Source organism: Colobus angolensis, unplaced genomic scaffold (assembly GCF_000951035.1).
Source record: "Colobus angolensis palliatus isolate OR3802 unplaced genomic scaffold, Cang.pa_1.0 Scaffold550, whole genome shotgun sequence".
Taxonomy (NCBI): domain Eukaryota; kingdom Metazoa; phylum Chordata; class Mammalia; order Primates; family Cercopithecidae; genus Colobus; species Colobus angolensis.
Genome location: NW_012119044.1, coordinates 1,200,998 through 1,221,023, shown reverse-complemented (window position 1 = coordinate 1,221,023; position 20,026 = coordinate 1,200,998). Strand labels below are relative to the sequence as shown.

General features: G+C 33.8%; 1 protein-coding gene across 4 annotated transcripts in view; it reads right to left on the bottom strand.

The window, feature by feature from the left end:
- The window catches only part of SOX5 (SRY (sex determining region Y)-box 5), a 1,042,185-nt gene that overhangs the window by 409,824 nt on the left and 612,335 nt on the right, over nt 1-20,026 (bottom strand). The window contains exon 1 of one of the 4 annotated variants that reach the window (XM_011961450.1): nt 12,375-12,544. The exons of 2 other annotated variants lie outside the window; for them this stretch is intronic. In XM_011961450.1, coding sequence (XP_011816840.1) covers nt 12,375-12,382 — 8 coding nt within the window. In that variant the 5' untranslated portion in view covers nt 12,383-12,544. Of the gene's footprint in view, nt 1-11,083; nt 11,224-12,374; nt 12,545-20,026 lie in introns of those variants that run through there. One more of the 4 variants, XM_011961449.1, reaches the window with a different exon arrangement.

Genomic DNA, 20,026 nt, shown 5'->3' with positions numbered 1-20,026 from the left:
TAGATTAACAGAAAAATCACTGTTTTTAGTTGTTCAATCATTTATTCTATGAAATGATTCATTCTTGTGATTATGCAAAAATAACTGAACTTTAATTTGTACATCTTAAAGCATAGGAATATGTTAAATCAGCAAATTCATTACTCAAATACTTAATATACTGATACTTGCAAAAATAACTATTAGTGCATCAGACATCCTATATATAAAGTGACAAGAGATGTGTTTTTGGAATATTTAATTATTAACACTAAGCAGTTACAGGAAACTATAGTTGCATTGCTGCTATTTAAGTATACGTTACCTGGGATCAATAACCGTAAGTACATTTAAAACAATTATATTAACTACAAAACTAAAATATAAGCTAACCAATTTCTTACATGTATTATTTTATATGCTGAAATAATTTGCAGATATCTGACTAGTATGTTATCAAACAAAAAATCATTTTTATTAAAGTGCTGATCATTTTACATTTGCCAAAAATTAAACTTAGTTTTAAAAATCTGAATGCAGCGGCTTGCATTCAGACATATCCCTATATTTTTATAAATTTTTATAAGTTTAAGCTGGCTCATTTGCATTGGGGGATAAATAATTTTATACTTATTTTTAAGTCCATTCATAGATGCATGGCTGAAACCCAAACGATGTAAGTGACTTATACATCACAAAGTTTTAATTCTTGATTTAGAAACTGTAGGAACATATGCCAACTTTGTATATAACTAAATGCTGGATTATAAAATATATTACCAGTAAGTTGCCCAACTGGATGATTTCCAGATTTTCTTTCTGGTTTAACAGTAGGATATTTGCACATTTCTCTTTGGTCCTAGTTCTAAATGTAGTGCTGGTTCAGGGAGGTTATTTTCTTTCTTTCTTTCTTTCTTTTTTCAACATTTATATCTATAGAAGGAGAACAAGAGAATAATACCCATTCTTTGTGCCTAAATAAAAGTGGCAGGAATCAAATAAAAAAATCTACATCATAATTATTCTGTAAAAAAATTAATTTTAACATAGCAGATTCCTGTTATCTCAAATACATGAATCTATTAAATATAAACTAATTTGTACAAAGATTTCATGATACCACAGACATATTTTCTAAGTAGAGCTAATGCGGAAGAACCTTAGATATGTATGTTCCTGATGGTATAACTACAGTTTTTCCAACAGTGCATTAAAAAACAAAACCAAACAAAAAATCAGCATGCGACCTGACAAATATATTAACAATATATGAAGCTTCTCTGCTCGATATAGCTTTTTAAATGCATACTTCATTGCTTTTTGCTCTACTCCCTTGCTTTGTAGAGTTTAAAATTTCTTGAAACTGCCAACTAGCAAGTATAGTGTAATGCATATCAAATTGGCTGGCCTGGTAATGCTAATAGTTATTTATTTTGAGAAACACTCAAAATTTTTCTTTGGATTACATGTTTGTAATATTAGTTGATCTTGCTACTTTCCAGCCCAATGTTTTAATTATTCATATAAGGACATATACTGTCCATAGCCCCTGTGCTGTACTAATGCTCTCCTGAGGAATCTTCATATTTTTTCTTTTCTTTTATCCCTATAAACAGACCTTTAGATCCCTGACCTAAAGTGCCACTCTTAGGCTTTTCATATTTCCCCATAGTGTCTTGTTCATTTAACCACATAAATTTATCTTTTACAATATTTGTAATTGTTCAGAATGGTGATCTGATGCCTGAGAGTTTCAGGATCATAGAATGTGAATCTTATCTTTTGAAACACTTCAAATAGCTCAGAGCAAACTTGGGCACTTAATCCTAAATAAGAATTATACATGGTATTTAGATTAACTCCTAAGACACTAGGGTTGCTTGTTCCTGTGTAATGATACCTAACTGACAGGTAAACTGAAGTGATTCTATATGTAAAGGCTGGCTATAGAGATAGTCTCCAAATAGCTACATAAATGCAAGAATTCTGACCACTAGAGTTAGGATCTGGGGACACTGCAAATGTAGTTCAAAGTAATGAAATTTTAGAGTTAACCGATTTTAGAAATTATCCATCCTATCTTCTAATTTTACAGATGCATACACTAAGAGTCAAAGAGATCTCAGTTTTTAAAGAAGAACTAGAACTTGAGATCTTCACATCTAGCTAATAGCGCTTGGTACTATGTTACATTTCCAAAAAACAAAATCAGTGAAGATACTGGCAAATATAAATCTTACCTAAAAGAGGAAATTATTTTATTTATAGAGGAGATAAGTCATATTACACACGCACACACACACACACACACACACACACTCATTCATTTGATAGGTATGCTTTAGACCCTGAACACTCAACTTTCTTATTATCTCAACCTAAAACCTCAAATATCCCCAAATGTTACTCGAGCATACCTTGATTCACCCAATGTCTTCAGTTCATATTTTCCATTAAATATACACCACAATACCACCTTCAATTTTTTTCAAGCTAGAATACTATTATATGTTCCTGTAGCACATGCCACAGGATTCTGAGCTGCAAACAAGAAAACGGGAATGAACCTTGTTTGTATTTCTATGAAATATTTCTTCCTTTCAAGATTTTTTGCCAAAACTGCAGCTTCATTAGAATTTGGCAGGATTCATTCAAGAGATCAACTGCCCTATAAATGAAAAAGTTTCTCCTGGCTTTCTAACTTTTGCATGTGCACACACGTATAACTATTACATTGACTAAAATAATCCTTCACATAAGTGTTAGTGAATTCCAACTATCGTTTCATTTACTTATAAAAGTCCAAATATATTGCCCCATCACTTTGATTCTTTAAATTGCTATCAGGATCTTTTGGATATGCTTTTATTTCTCTAGAAGAATGCTTTTAAAGCATTAAATATTCTTAAATTGTTTATAGGTCAAATTAGATCCATATTATTTGTCGAGTAATGCTAACATTTTTAGAAATAATTACTCTATACATATTTATATATCATAATCCTTAGCGTCCTAAAAACAATACCTTTTCCTCTATTTCCCAAACTGTAGTTATGCTTAGGACTGGAGGAAACAGAAGTTCTACTCTCAGGAATAGCATTCATAGTTATCTTTCTTTTTCCATTCCTAGGTGTTCTGTCTGACTATTGGTACTTTGAATATTACATGAAATATAATAATACATAATGCTGTATTATAGATGACAAAGAATCTGAATCTGATACTTTATATTCAGTTATCACTCAAGGTCAAAGTTGAATTAGTGACTGCATACTAAATTGAATAGTCTGAGCACCCGTTCGTTCCATTGTACACTAAATAATGCGAATACTATACATTATCTTAACGAATCTCCAACACAGACCTCTTAGAGTACAGATAAGAAAAAAGGAAGGAAATATTAACCTTAATTATATGTGACATCCCCCTGCAACCTCTTTTCAAACATATTATGAAACTCACTAGCTAAAAAAAAAAAAAAAAAAAAAATGACAAAGGGACCTCAGGAGAGAAGTGAAAAAAAAGTCTTTGGACTTTGAAAACCATTGCCCAACAAACACTGGCCCAGGGCAAATAACCAAAGGAAGAATTGTAGGCAAACAAATAATACTTTAACTCTGCAATTAGAATAAAAGTGTTTTAGAACTTTGTCAAGCAACCTAATTAACTGTGACTGAAAACTTAATAGTATAATAAAGTATTAGTTTTCCACTTGTGTTATCTTAGGTTAAGGAATATTTCTCATTTTCAGTGTTGTATTTCTTTTTCATTTGGATATCTTTTATTAGATAAACATAAAATAGTTTAAAATGATATGTGAAAGCTCTTCTGTAAAAGTTTCACAACCAGTGTTCAAACAACCTATCTCCCTGGTATTTCAATCATACTTAATACAAAAACAAAAACAAACAAACAAACAAACAAACAAAAAAATCAAAGGCAAATTCAGTACTAATGTAAACACTGACTACATTCTGAAATAAATTTTGATTAAAAATATGCCAAGAAAACATGATTTGGGTCTACCTCTTCTTTTACTCCTACACTAAGAAATTAACAACGGGCAACACAGGTTAACTCTTTCCCTTCTTTTCTTGAAAATGTTCCTGAAGCCCTAAATGAGAGGACACATCCTTTATAAAATTTCTGCTCAGTGTCCCAATTGATCTAACTCCCTTAAACTGCCAATATCAAAATCATATAAGGCTCTGAGGCTTTTTTTGGCTCTATGCAGTGAATTTCATTTCTTCATATTACACTTACTCTCATGCATCTGATCCTTAGGTTTCAATGGGACAGAAATGATTGGGAAAGGTAGGGGAACCAAGAGTGCATAGAACATAATGAAACCCTATGCATCTCCACAATGAGAAATATTAAAGTGGAGCTACACGTACATTTTTAAGAAAGATCATATCTTCTGTTTTTTAACATTTTCTTTTCTAAAACACACTTTCTTTCAAAGATGTGAAGAGCAGAAATAGAAACGCTGTTACATATGAAAGTTTCAACGGATTTGCTGCCAGCAGCTTTTCTTTATAGTGTTCCTCTTACCTACACTATGTGTTGGCACTGGCAGGTAGCCCTAATTCGTTAGTAGCCAAATTATTTTTGTCCCTGAAGTACGAGAAATCTCCATAGCACATGAATGAGACATGGTTTACTAGTTTACACACATTTTATAACTCCAAGAAACCAAAACTCATTCACAAATGCTTTCATTTCAGCAAAGAGAAGGGCCACAGAATATCAGAGATACCCACTTTGAATTTCTGGTCCCATTGTTCATGAGAAAGTGAAGAGAAAAAAAAAAAAATCTCTTTAACTTCAATAAAGAACTTTGATCCTTAATGCAAGAAAAATAAACAGCTTTCTGTTCACCACACTCCACATTTCATTTAAGTCAAAACATTTCAGTGCAAGGCATTAAGAAAAAACGTCATTTAGTAATAAACCTAAATGTCTCCAGATAAAAATTCATCACGACGGCATAGTACGTTTAGATAATGTAGTTCATAATAACTAGCATCCTCATATTGCATGATCATCAGATACATTTATACACTGCTGTACCACCTTCACTAAGTTACAGAGAAAAATAATAAGAAATAAGCAACACTTAGAAAGAAACACATAACACAGAAATGCTGATTTAGCCACAGCAAAACAACCTCTGAATTTTAAGACAAGACAAAAGTAAATGTATTAACACTAAAGAGCCAAGTGACTAAAATGTTACTTAGATAAAAGAGAGGTTTGAAATACAATGAGCCGAGTTCAGGTTTGAATTGATTTAAGGTTTGACACTGATTTCAAATGTCTATGAACATCCATAAGCTTTTGTTTTAAATTTTCCTTCTGTCATGTTTATGGGCAAAAACTCCTTAAACTACCTTGTAATATAGATTAATTACTTTCAAGCTGGGTGACAAAAGGGCATAATGACCGGAAAATGATACAAAAGAAACAAAAAACGCATGTTAACAAGTTTATCAACAAACCTGGGTAATTCTCATGAAGTACAGATTAAGGTTCAGTGGTTCCAAACTGGCAGCATTCAAATTGGGTTCATATTTGGGTTTTTTGTTTTGTTTGTTTTTTTAAACCACCTGTCCTAAAACGACATTGTTTATGCTAATTATCTTTGTTTATGCCACAATTCTGTTTGTTTACTACATTCTTTTAAAATACCATATCCCTATAAACAGTTCTCACCAGAATTCTTCTAAATCTTGTTTCGGTCTGGTCCTTCTCGGCAGCCCACTGAGCAGAATGCAGCTCTACAATGAAGGCGCAAGAGCTGGGAACAACTTTGAGTCTCTGACTCCTCAGGCTGGTAAAGGGAGGGAGTACTGCTGAGGTTTTACTCTCAGGCTCCAAGGGAAAAGGATACTGAATGTGGAGAAATGCAACACCCCCCTATTGGACAAGCAAAACCATACGCCACAGTATCTCCAGAGAAGATGTGTGAACTCTCAATTAGTAAGTACAGAAAAGAATAGACAACACTAAAGGAAAGAAAGAACAGCTTCCAAACTGCAGGAGAAAGCACAGAGGTCAGAAAGAATAAAAAGGTCTTCTCCTGAACCACTGTCAGTTCCTGATCATAATGAAGGAACAGTGGCATTCTCCTAAAGCATGTCAAATTTAAATTTTTTTCCCACTCTAGCAATACCACTTGATCCTGTTTATCTACATAGTAATCAAATTTCACATTTAATACAAATGATGATGTTATCAATCAATGAAAGAGAAAGAAGGAGAGAATGAAGGAAGGAAGGAAGACTTTATGTTTTTGTCCATTTCTTGTTCAAGAAAATTTTCCATTAGGAAGGAGATATTTCATGCTTTGGCTAAACCTTTAAAAATCTTTTTATCTTACTGCCATTATCGGAATCAGAGACCTGGCATATTAGAACTATACATGAGTTAGTACAAGAGAAAAACTTAGATTAGTTTCTTTCCCAGGCTGTTGGATAACCCCATTGAAATTATAAATGAATAACAAATTATGAAAGAAAACAAAACTCATCAGTTATACTTATTTAACTAATCTATAAAAAGGGAGGTATTCAGCCTACATAATGCACATCTGCATTATACAATATACTCATTAGGTTGCTGAAGAATTGATAGTGGAAAGAAAACAGACAATAAAAATCAGCCTTTACCCATGAATGTAATTTTGCTTTCTAAATGCATTATGAGTGCAATTCATATGAAATAGTTTCCAACTCTGTGGAGGACTAATGTGCTAAATAATCAGAACAGGTCTTATTATCTGCCTCTCATGTATGATGCATATACAAGATTTTTGCCAAAAGCTTCCTAAGAACAGGTAAATACTTTAACGTGTGCTTATTATATTTGAGAAACATAAGATAAGAACACACCAACATGTGAAGTAATCATAATATTTGCACATTTCTATGTCTATCAAATCTGCTAAACACTGAGCAGTACACAATGTCACCTGACATTTAACCCTTAATTGTTCTTGGTAATCAGTCAGGTCTCCTACCAAGTCTTCAGGACAGTATTTCAGCATGAGTGTGATAGAAATGTGGTTTATGAACTGCCTCATGCAAGCTGCATTCCAAACCAATGTCTTAGCTCAGTGAGCTTGCAAATTATTGACATGGTAATTAAAATCTATACTCAGTTGTAGACATTATCTCCTCTAAAAAGTAGTAGTAAATAAGAAATAAATAAAATTACCAAAAGCTATCAGAACATCCTGAAAACGTAATATCAAACTTATAGGTTTACAGTTGCCATTAGGTGACAGAATGTGAACAGATAACTTTTCTGTGATTCACACCTAGAGTGTGCCTGCTAACCTGAATGCACTTATCACTCGTGAGCACAATGGATTTTTGTTGTTGTTGTTGTTAAAGTTTTTAATTAAGCAAAATACATCTGTGTAATAAATATTTCATTACTATGGTCAAACTTTAGGTAACTAAAATACCACTAATGTCAAAGAGTAGTTTTTTGCAAATGTCCAGCAGTAGCTTTTCATGGAATTTTATGAATTAGTTTGTAAAAGGATCTGGTGTATATTTCTTTCTTCAGAAAAATACTGAAAAGTTTCCTAATAAGAAAAATTATTTAGTCAGCATGACCAGAAATAAATTTGATGGAAATATGAAGTAAATAAGTTAATTTTTATTGCAGAAGGTTTTACTATTGTAGTGTTCCTTTCAACATCTAGAAAATCTGCTGTCTGTTGTCTGCACCAATTTGGGAGAAGCAATCAAATAGGTGATACTAACAACCTAATTTGCATAATCCCACGACTTTCAATCCCAACTTTTTTCTTCTTTCTAGACATTATCAGAACTGTCTTCTTAAGCAATCATCTTACACTTGCTATTTAAGTTTCTAACATAAAGCAATTAGAAACTGTAACGAGTAGCTTAGACACAAAACTATTATATTACAACCAAAGAGGACAGATAAAATAAAAAGGAAAGAAATAGAATATTGAGAAACTATCAAAAATGGCTATTTTACTTATCATGAACAAACTAATATTGACATTTAAGGCAAATATTTTCATTTCTTCCTTGGAATATCAAAAAATAGGTGACATTCTCAAAGGAAAACCTTAAGTCACAATTTTTCATTATCTACTTTCAGTTAAATATATACATTTATTGACTTCTTTTAAATATTTGGGGTGACTTCGGGCATTCATTCTAATGATGCTATTACTCACATTTAGACCATGTTGCCAGCTATGTTTTCTCTAACCGGTAAAATGTAAAAGACTTTCCTTACGAATAATTTTTAAAACATATACGCCCATTTGCTTCCCACCTGGGAATTGTGTTTTTCAGTAATCATAATCAGTTTATCACAAGGATGTTTGAAAATAAAAATACTTCAAGTTCTTTACCTTTTAGAATCACTGTTCTATTTGCACTACCTCCTGCATATTTTTAACAAACAATGAAATTGTTACTACTTCTTAACTATTTAACAACTGCTTATTAGTCTGAGAGTACTGACCATGTTCATTTCTACGGATGATAATATAGACACATACAAATCTAAACCCAAATTTTGATCCTGATATTTAAGTTTTGAATATTCCTTAAAGTTCAAATAGTCTACAGGCTGGGAAGAATAAAAGATGGACAAGACTCTACCAATGAAATTAGTTAAAAATGATCACATAAAACTTTTACAGTACATGAACCCCAAGCAATTTATTACGTTCTCTAGATCAAAGTTCTCTATTTCACAAAGAAATTTAGAAGTCTTCTTTTAGATTTCTAAGTTTAAGCGGAAAATCATCTGTAGCAAGTGATCCAACAGAATAAAAATTAACAGTCAATAGAAATGACCTATTTATTCAATGAAAGCTGCAAACAGTTGAAAAGGCAAAAAAAATCTAATTATATTTGATAGTTTCATTACATCATAAATACCTCCTTTGGAGAATATAAATATTCAATATTGTGTCTACATGATATACTGTATCATGCATGGGTGCCTATAGAGACAGTCACCCGTACAAATTCAATGTAAACAAATAGTAATGATTTGCTGAGATCTTTGTATGTATTACCAATTACAACCACAGGGGAAATTATTAAGGAACGTTATATTGTATGGCATTTTTCAGAATTATTTTAGATACTAATATTTCTAAATTTGATAGTCATACTAATAACCCTATTGATTATAACTTGCTTATTTAATTAGCTAGTTAGAAAAGCATGCCTCTGGGTGAAAAAAAAAATGAAATTCCCACCAGGAGGAAAAAAGATGTTAACAGATCTGAGCATCAGAATAGGAAAGGGAAAAGTTTAGTTTAAAAGAGATAATTGAAAAAAAAATACAAATAAAGTTCACAGCAGGAAGCTTGCCTATATAGAGAAATAGGCTGCAGCCTGTTAATATGTAACTACCTTTTTATAAGTACAATCTGTTAACAGGCTTACAAATCAGTCTCAGAGTTGTATTTGCAAAAAGTATAATTAGAATTAAAGAATATTATCATTTAAGTGCTACTCTGTGCATTCTAGAAAACTTAACTGTGTTAAATTAGCAAATCGCTACATTAGGTAATGTATAGTATGTTTCACTATGAATAACTTCAACATCTACCTATGAAATAAGGCTATATTTGCAAATAAAAGCTCACTAATTAAAGAGTTAATATATAGAACTGAAAATTTTAATTCAAAACTGTAAAGAAAGCTCAAACATTTGCTGGAATTATCTAGTAAAGATGCACTTTAATTATACAAAAAACACACAGAAGAAATCAAAGAAAGATGACAGCACTGAAGTATATATGTTGGCTATTTTACTTTCTTCCCTCATTTGATACTGGCTTCTCTAATATGTGACCACATTCAAGCGTTACTTTATCCTCAATACTCTTTTTCTCTTCCATTGCTTCACTTCTAGAATGTTTTAATCTTTGTCCTTTCTTTTTTCGTCTTTTCATATCAAATTCAGTCGTTTGAGCGATGAACAGCTTGACTTAGCATATTTTTAACCAGCTGGTCTAGCACCTAGCTTGCATTGCATAGTCAGATACAACAAATGTTTATACAGAAGGTAGCTTTCATGAAAATGAAAAAAAGCCTGGGTATCATGCATCCTGGCTTTTTTTAGCTTTTTTTTTTTTAATTCACCATACAGAATACAAAGTTTGAATTCTTTTTAATGGCAAACAAAATTCTATTTATAGTTCAAAAAAATGAACTTATGCTGGGATAAGAACTCAAATTTAAAAATTGCAATGTGTACTTATAGGAACATTAAGAGGGCTAAAATTCTTTCAAAGCCCTGCTTTACTTGCAACAACATCAAATAAAAGGATGTTGCAGATACTTCTCTAAATAGGAACAACTTAATTACAAATACACTATTCTCATCATAGCAAAAGGGGAAAATACAGTAAATTAAAATTCAGTGAAGACAGCTAACACAAAAAGTGGTCACTAAAACTTCGAAAGGGAACAGCCCCATTTACCCCCTTCCCCCCCCTATTTTTGACACTTATGGAGTAATCTAATATAGCGGTGATGTTAAATTTTCTTTGGAGGAAAAAAAAAAAAACCGCTCTCATATCAACAAAAGGTCATGTGCTTTACTGAGCAGCTTCCAAAGTTTTACGGAAGGATCAAATAGGAACTTATAGCCTCCGTTTAAAGCACCACTAAAATCTTCTGTCACCCTAGAAATTACATGAGACCGAGATGCTGAAAATGGTAACATTCTGCACAAAAGCATTTTTAAAAGGTGGGGAGAAAACAATCAATGAAGGAAGAAAATAAGAGAGTGAATGAGAAAGAGAGAAGCAGCGAGTTGGGGGGAGAGAGAGATGCTTAAGGTTCATTTAATTTGCTGTTAGAGGACGCAACCTGAAACATTTAGCAGAAATCCCGGAGACTTTGCAAATCAGTTCAATTTGGTCCGGGCAACCACAACAAAAAAAAATCAGCTAACAAGACTGCAGAAGCCCAAGCTAAAAGCTTCTCTAACAAACACGTTTTGGGGGAGCATCTTCCAATGATTCAGAGACTACTGTAAAATGAGAGAGTTGTACTTCAATATATTAGGGGAAAAAAACTGTACTCACCTTTCAAACTCCTGAGGTAAATCAGGGTCAGTAAGCATGCTGGAAAAGCACAATTTCCCTTTGTCACAGCAGCCACCTATGATCGTCTCCAACTGAACCTGTCAAGTGAGTCCAAACCTTCTAAACCAATTGATTTTCTCTCTCTCTCTTTCCCCCCCTCCCTCCCTCTCTCTCTCTCTCTCCCTCTCTCTTCTGTCTCTCTCTCTCCCTCTTTCTCCCCCCCCACCCCCCGTCCTTCCCCTCTCCCTCTCCTAGGACTCCTTGACCAGTCTCTTAAAGGGGTAGTGCACTTCCAGCAGCGGGGTCTGGCTGCTCCCCCCTCCGCGGAGCCACACGCTCCGGCTGCAAGGCTCTAGACAACCTCAGGGTGCCTGTCCTTTCCTTTTAATTCTCTCTTCTAGACATCACTGAATGTGAGAAGTCAACTCATTTAACACGTCTCCCATACTCTGTCTTCTGAATCATAAAACTCACACACACACACGCGTAACAGTATGATTTTGTAAAACGTATTTGCTGATTAAAAACGAAGTCTATATAATAGCAGAAGCTCGATTAAACTGCATTTATTAACTAAGCAAAAAATTTAAATGTTAGCAATAACATTTTTACACAAAGAATTGTTATTCCTTCTCACCCTTTTCTAGGCTCTCTCCGTTCACACACGGAAATACACGCACACATACACACACACACACACACACACTCACACACACAACAATCGGGCATTGTTCTGAGGGAAGAAAAGCAACTTTGACAGATTGAAATATAGCAGAGGCCCCTTCAAGGAAACCTGTAAACAACTTGTCACTCACTCTGTCCGTCTCCCTGTTAGCTCGTGCTTTCCGCAAAGTGGTGCGAACGTCCTGGCAACCCAAGCAAAGTTTCCTCAGCTCTAAACTCCATAAAACACAATGTGTGATGTGGAGGGGAATAGGTATCCACATGCCAAAATAACACCCACGAGCGCACAAAAACCCAAAACGAAATCAAAACATAACAACAAAAAGACGCTACTAACAAACTGTCCTGTTTGGGATCGCTGGGGAGGTCAGGAGTAGGAAGCGCTCCCCTGGCTGTGGATCTCTTTAATTTCCTCTGCCCAGGCAGCCACAGATAACAAGGTGGACAAACTATGGCTTTACAGATTCTAAGCTGGCTGGCAAGGCACAGCCTCCATAGCAGTTCCAATTATCTAGATAAAAATCTGGCAGGCGAGAAAGGTAATCAGGTAATGTACCTTTGACATGAAATGACAGAGGCACATACACACACAGAGAGAGACACTTACACAGACATGCATGCAGAGATGGTGGCTGCCCCGTGCACCGCAGCATCTGGTCAGGGAGTAAGCACACACTCACCAACACGAGATAGTGTGCATTCTTCACACACGCATGCACACACACATACACACACACATACACACTCAGTCACTCACACACGCTCTCCACTCCTACTGGGAGGGTTCATTCTGCACAAAAGGCTACATTACAGAGCCCGCCCCAATAAGGGAAAGAGAGGAAAAAAAAGCCTTCCATTGTTGAGAGGGCAGGTCAGTTGATTAGATTTTCTGTGGAGAATTCCACGAGGAAATTCCCTTCAAAGCCGAAGTGATTAACTGGGGGCTATTCTGGAAATGGAGCAGACAATGGCTCAATAGTCTGTACAGCCAATGTCCAGGCTGGCACTGAACTCACTTAAAAAAAAAAAATAAAAGCCAGACTCCCTGTTCTTTTCCACACATTCCTCCCCCCCAACCCCCTCCACTCCTTCCAACTTCCCCTCCCAATTCCTTTTATTTTGCAGCTGGACAACATTAAGAGCCTTTAAAACCACAAGGGTTGACCCCACGGCAGTTTGATTAGGTCCCACTTTTTTTTCTGGAGACAGGCAGACAGTAAGTTTACTTTTTTAGACATTCACAATGATACATCATACACATATTCCGAAGACCAAAAAAATCAATTATTAACTCATATTAGTAAATTTATTCTTCATTCAAAGCTTATACATTTTTGGATAAGTTGATAATAACTTAATATTTAATTCTAGCATCAGGAGATATTCTAAAAATATACACACACACACTACAAAATCAATGTGGAATAAGATTTAAGCATGTCACTATGGAGTTAAGACACTAACAAAAACACAGAACTATGACCCACCCTGAAAAAGCTGTTAACAAGGGATGTGGCAAAAATGACTTGATGCTGACATGATTTTCACTTTCAGCAGTTGGGGAAGGGGGGAAGAATATTACTCACTAGTCTTTCTTGTTGTTAATCTCAAATTATGTTTTGTTCCAGCAACAACTTACTCCTACATAGAAAAATGAGAAAATTGTTGTATTTATTTTAAATATCTGTTTTTTCAGCCCATAAGGGACCTACGATCTAATACGCTCTAATTGATAATGTATACATTATATTTTTCTTCATTTGTTAATGGTGGTTATGAGAATTAGGGTATAGTAGCTGCATAGCTATATACACTTTTTAAAATATTTAAAACATTTTGTCCTAATTAGGAAAAATCTTGCTTATCTGATATCAATAGAGGAAAAAAAGTGAAGAAGGAGGATGGGTGAGTTACAGGGAGCCATGGGAGCTGGAGTCAGGAAGAGGAGGAGGCGGGAGGGGAGGATGCAGAGAGAGCACAAGAAGGAAACATAGTGGCAGCATAAAGATAGAAACAAAGATAATGGCCATAAGGCGGGATGCTGAGATCCGTATGGTCCCAGCTGCTGTCTTGCTACAGCTACTACCTCTGGTTGTTTCTCTGAAACTCTAATCTAGAAGGTCAACAGAACAGGTAAGAAAGAGAGTAGGAGTGTTTGAGGCCAACTATAGTATAAAGAAAAGATACTCGTATTAGAATCTTCCTTATATTTGATTTTGATTTTACTGGCACTTAATATATGTATACATATGCCAAATAAACACAAAGAATATATAAGAGAATTTTAAATGGTTTGAAAGTTAGTTTTTTGACTTTAATATATTCTGCAAACATTACTGTAGCCATTCAAAAACAAATTATTTATTGCACAATCATCTATGCCGAAAGAGTTGAAATAGACTAGGAACTAGACAGAAAATTTGCCAGATATAATAATGATCATCCTAATAATGATAATTTGAACTAATGGAACTCTAAGATCATAAGGAATTTTGTTCACTTAAATTAGCTCATGGATCTTACACAGTGTAGAAAGGGGTAGGTATGTATTTCCCTCATTTTCCCACTGTTCAACTTGGGCAAACAGAATTTAAAGTCATTCAACTGTTAGTAGCCCTTTTGTTACCTGAAGCCACTTCTATCTATTTCACTTGCGACACCATAATGCAGAATAAACTGATCCTCCAGAATTTATAGTTAGACGAAAATCCCAAGATGGTACTCACATTTTAAGTGACCTGAAAGGCTTTCAGGTAATTGTTATAAAAAATAAAATTTATAAAAGCTGTTATTAAGCTAATACTGTATATGATGGTTTAATCGAATAAATATTTTAAAATGTACCTCTCTAAGCCATAAAAGTTTTCTTTCATTTGAATCCTATATTGAAAATTAGCATTTCTGTTAGACTTTAGAATATCAACAAAAGGAAAGACTGTTCCAAAATGTTTTGGTTAAATTTTGCCATGGGTTATTTTATTAAATGATCAAAACGATCCAATCAATACAATGTTCAATATTAAAATACTGCTAATTGAATCATCTTTTAAATTTTGCATTTTAAATGTTAAAATGTTTAAATATTAAATGTGTTCATGACTAGCACATATATTAAACGTAAATTCTTTTTCAATCATCTGAAAAGCTTAAGATATTCAATTGACTATAAATATTCTTTAAATCAGAACTAATACCCCAATGTGATGTTTGTTAAGGTTTCAAAATATATCTTTGTTGAGAAACACTTTTGCATTTACTTAACATCTATTAAATGCTTACCAATATGTTAAGTGCTGTGGCTTTAACAAAAGAGTTGAAAAGAAGTTATAACAATTCTAATTATATATATGTATATAAAACCAAATTTCCAATCAATTTTTTAGTATCCAAGCCTTCTGAGGCAGATGTAGTGAGAAAAGTTAAAACAAAAATAAAAAAGCAAATGAACAAAAAATAGTGCTAAGAACTTAACTGAATAGTACATAAAATGGTAAATAAGTATGATTGACAAGCACAGATACACAAATAAAATATATTTTCAGAGATGACCAAAGTACAATAGAAACCCCAATAAAATTTTACATTGGATGAGTCTTTTTGACACTGCTGCAGCAGTATTATGGAAAATGGAATGAACATGAAAAAGTACTCTTTTGAGCTCATGTTGTTTCCATTGCAGATATTAAAAGGGGATTCACACAGGCTAAGGAATATAAGATATGCTAGAGAACACTGCTGGAAAATTCTCAAAGAGACTATCAAGAACTTTTAAAATCACAAACAAGTTATTTTCAAATTTAACCCCTTTTCAGGTATAGTTTCCAGCATGCATTCCTACTATTTTTGTCCTCATTTTAAAAGGATATATTTTCATTCCTCTATTTTAGATTAGAATCATTAAATATCTTCTATTTTAACATCTGAAATAAAAATATGTGGTCATAGGTGCAAGTTACACTTTCGCATTTGATATGTATTCCTACCATCAAGCTAGTTTTCACATCTCATAGAATTTGGAAAACTTATTGTGAGAAATAAAACTGTTACTATTATAATCACAATGAATTCAAAGCATATCAGTGTCAGAGAATATTACCATTTTATTGCCTTCAGGTGACATAATGGGCATTAAGAAAATGCCTTTTGCCTTTGCTGTTATTTACTTTGCCACAAAAAATTAAAATTAAAAAAGGACACTTCCCCTTTCAAAAAAGAAAGAAAGAAAGAAAGAAGCTTCCAACCAATGTACATCTGTGAGTCATTCACCAGATGCCTGGTGAGCTCACTATTGACCAATCACATGTAGCTTAAAATTCTTAGACTAGTGTCTTGTAATATTGGACCTCTTCAAAAAATGTCTTAGGCGTTCTATAGCCTATCTTCTTTTTTAAAGATCTAAAATTCAGTTGCCCCTAATACACGTATGCCAAGGAACTAGTACACAACAGTCTACAAATTCAAGGTCTTTCTAACTTCATACTCTTTCTATTGTCAGTTGGTTAGAATACACAGATGAATTGTTCTCAGATTGTGTATTTGAAGAAACAGTGTTCTTCAGAAACACCTTCACCTTAGAAACTCTAGCTTCATACTTCTTTCAAAGAAATGAGGTCATTTCCAGTAACTGCTTTCACTGTATGATCTTATGATTTATCTTGTTATTCAGAATAGCTTGAAATAATTTTAAATAAAAGTTTTTATTTTCTGAGGAATTCCTATCTATTTGATACATAATAAAAGACATTATCTCATTTAATAGTCAAAACAACTATTTGCGATATGTAGACTTATCCCAATTATGAATGAGCAAGTCCCAAAACTAGTAGGTGCAGGGCTAGAGAACATCCAAATTATAGATAGGCCATATTTCCTGCATAGTTTTTAAAGGCAATGAATTTTAGTTCATCTCAAATACTGCATAATGGCAATTAAGTATAGAACACACAGGAAAGTGCTTTACGAGTATGTTTCTATGGTAACCAAATGTCCAAATTTTGGACTAAGTTAGGGTTAGAAATGACTGTCCCATTTTCACAAATAACATAAAAGATAGTTCATTAACACAATTAAAACAGAGAAGAATAGTATTCTTATCTCATTTGTAGTGATGACAATCACCAGAACTAGTACTACTCTTCATGTAATTTGGCTCTGTTTTTAAGAATAATTTCTAAAACAGGTTTCCTTGCCTAATATAGTTACAATTTTTACAATCTCAGGTAAAACCCAGGGGCCAATTTTCTGGTCCCTGTGCAACTCCTTTGCAATGGGATTTCTGTCTTATAGAAAGAATCAATTATGTCAGGCAAAGGTTGTCAATTAGGAAAATAAGACCTACTGAATTTATGCTTTTCAATTTATTTTTTTTACTCTCTACACTATCATCTCTCCTTGGGATACATGGTGATGTCTAATGGTTTGTTCATTTATGAGGATGAAAATGATGTAACTCAATCACCCTTGTGGTAAAAATCAGAAGGTTTCTTTTGAGTAAAAAAAAATTCATATAACCCATAAGAAGAAAAGTCATTCAAATGGGACCATACAAATAAAAGGGCTCTTGGCCACCAAACTTTTGGCATTGTAATTTTTCAACCTAGAAGGTGATTCAGGGAACATACTGCAAGGACATTTAACCTAGAGGTAGCAGCAAAGTGAAAAGTGGCACCATTATTTTGCAACAATGTAGTTTTGTTAGGTAACATTCTTGTTAGGTAATGTCGATAAAATATTTTAGTAGACATCATTCAGAGAGGTTTTCCCACCACGAAGGTATACATTTCATTTTATTAACTAATCAGAGGAGAAATGAGAGTTAAAACTGATGAAAGTGAAAATGTTTCAACAATTTCCTTTGTTTCTGACTAGATTTGTCTATTCTCCATATTCTCCTTTGCTTGTATACTAAGTGAATGACAAATCTTATTCATAGTGAATGAGAATGTTACCTGTTAACAATGTTCAGTCTACTTGTATCTAGCACAGTATAGTGGAAGAAATTATGGCTAGGCTGAAAGTTAGGAAACCTGTACTCTAAGGAAGGGGTCCCCAATCCCCAAGGCCAGTACTGGTCCATGCCCTGTTATGAACCAGGCCACAGATCAGGAGGTGAGCAGCGGGCTAATCTACCTGAGCTCTGCCTCCTGTCAGATCAGAGGCAGCATTAGATTATTACAGGAATGCAAACCTTATTGTGAACTGCACATGTGAAGGATCTAGGTTGCACGCTTCTTATGAGAATCTAATGCCTGATGATCTGAGATGGAACTCTTTAACCTCAATACCATACTCCCACCTCACCTATCCCTTCCCACCCCCATGGAAAAAATTGTCTTTCATGAAATTGGTCCCTGGTGCTAAAAAGGTTGGGGACCACTGCTCTAAGAGAGCCTCAACTACTCCTTCCTTATTAATGGCATGGTCTTGCCTAAGTCTTTTTTTTTTTAAGGGGAGGGGAACAGAGTCTCACTCTGTCACCCAGGCTGGAGTGCAGTGATGTGATCTCGGCTCATTGCAACCTCCACCTACCGGGTTCAAGTGATTCTCCTGCCTCAGCCTCCTGAGTAGCTTTGATTACAGGCATGTGCCGCCACACCCAGCTAATTTTTGTCTCCTTGTTGGCCAGGCTGATCTCGAACTCCTGACCTCAGGTGATCTTCCCAGCTTGGCCTCCCAAAGTGCTGGGATTACAGGCATGAGCCACCATGCCTGGCCATTGCCTAAGTCTTTAATGTCTCAGAGAACATGATTTCTAGGTACCTTTCAAGTATAAACTTCTGTTTCTATGATCTCTTCTTTGATACATCAATTTATCATTTTAAAACTAAAATTTATTGCATTCCTCAGTTAAGTCCTTCTTTAACAATTTAAAGACTATTACTTGTAGTTGACAATTTATTTTGGTCTTTTAAACTATGGCATAATTCTACATTCATACAGCAATATAAGATAGTGAGGAAAATAAACTGTTACTAATTAAAGTTAATTTATGTAAGTTCATTTAAGTTAAAATGACCAAGATAACTTAATTGGTTCCCCAAAAATGATGTTTTCAAAACTCATTTTATGACTAAGTTCATCTATTTGTGATTTTGAAAAAATTTTGTGCCTGAGATTTTAATTTCCTAAGTACAATTATATTTATTAGCATTACTTAATTGAGATAATTAAAATAAGTTTAGTCTCTCACTATAGTAAATACCTCACGTGTGTGATGGAACTCTGATTGGTGTAGGAGGGAAAAAAATACAAGGGTTTTTGCCCGTATCAAAAATTTCAAAATATCAAATGACAAATTCAAACGCAAACTAAAAAGTTGTTATGTTAGAAATCCTGACAGGCAAATTGTGCTCAAGAAAACCTAGTTCTTAAAATGCATTTTGTGGACATTCTGAAGAGCTGCTTCCATATAGACAACTTGCTTTTTTCATGTTGTTGTTAATAAAATGACTTACTGCCACAATTTAGAAAATAATTCAGAAAGACTATGCACAGGATGAAAGTATAATATAGACATTACCAAATGAATGTATTCATTCAATTACTCAACAAGCATTTATAGAATCTTAAATTTATACCTATATTTTAAATCATCAATATATTAAAATTTTAATGCATAAACTGCATATTTTCATAAATAAGAAAAAAGATAAGTTAATGTTTGTAATTTTCCCTGATGCCAAAGAACTGTTTGGGAATCAAATGGTATACTGCTATTTGAAAAACACCTGTTAATACCTCTAAATAAATCATGGGTCTATAATCAGAAATATTTATTTTCAAATCTTGCATAAAGTCAAAGTGTAGACTAGAAAACTGTAAGTATTTGTAAAATATGCTAGTATCCTAAGCACATCTTAAAAATAAGACCATATATCTAAGGTCATGAATACTCTTCCTGGTATGGAAAACCAACTTCAGATTTACTCGTTTTTCATAACTGGGCCATTATTCTTAATCTTAGTAAACAAATCAACTTAATAAGCATTGTTCTTATATTGAATGTGTGCCCTGAATTTTATGAGGCACACTGAGAAAAAAGGAAAGAATCAATACACCTAATGGTTTTATTCTGACCATCTTTTCTGGGCAGAGTACTCTGATGAAAAGTAGAAATGCAAAAATAAACTTTTTTCATAGAATTATGACCTAGCTCAGTAAAAGGACATCCTAGTCTGTTTCATAAACAATTATTAAGTTCTTATAAATAGAAATCAATAATTTTCACACAGATTAGTTAATTTAATTTTTAACAAATCT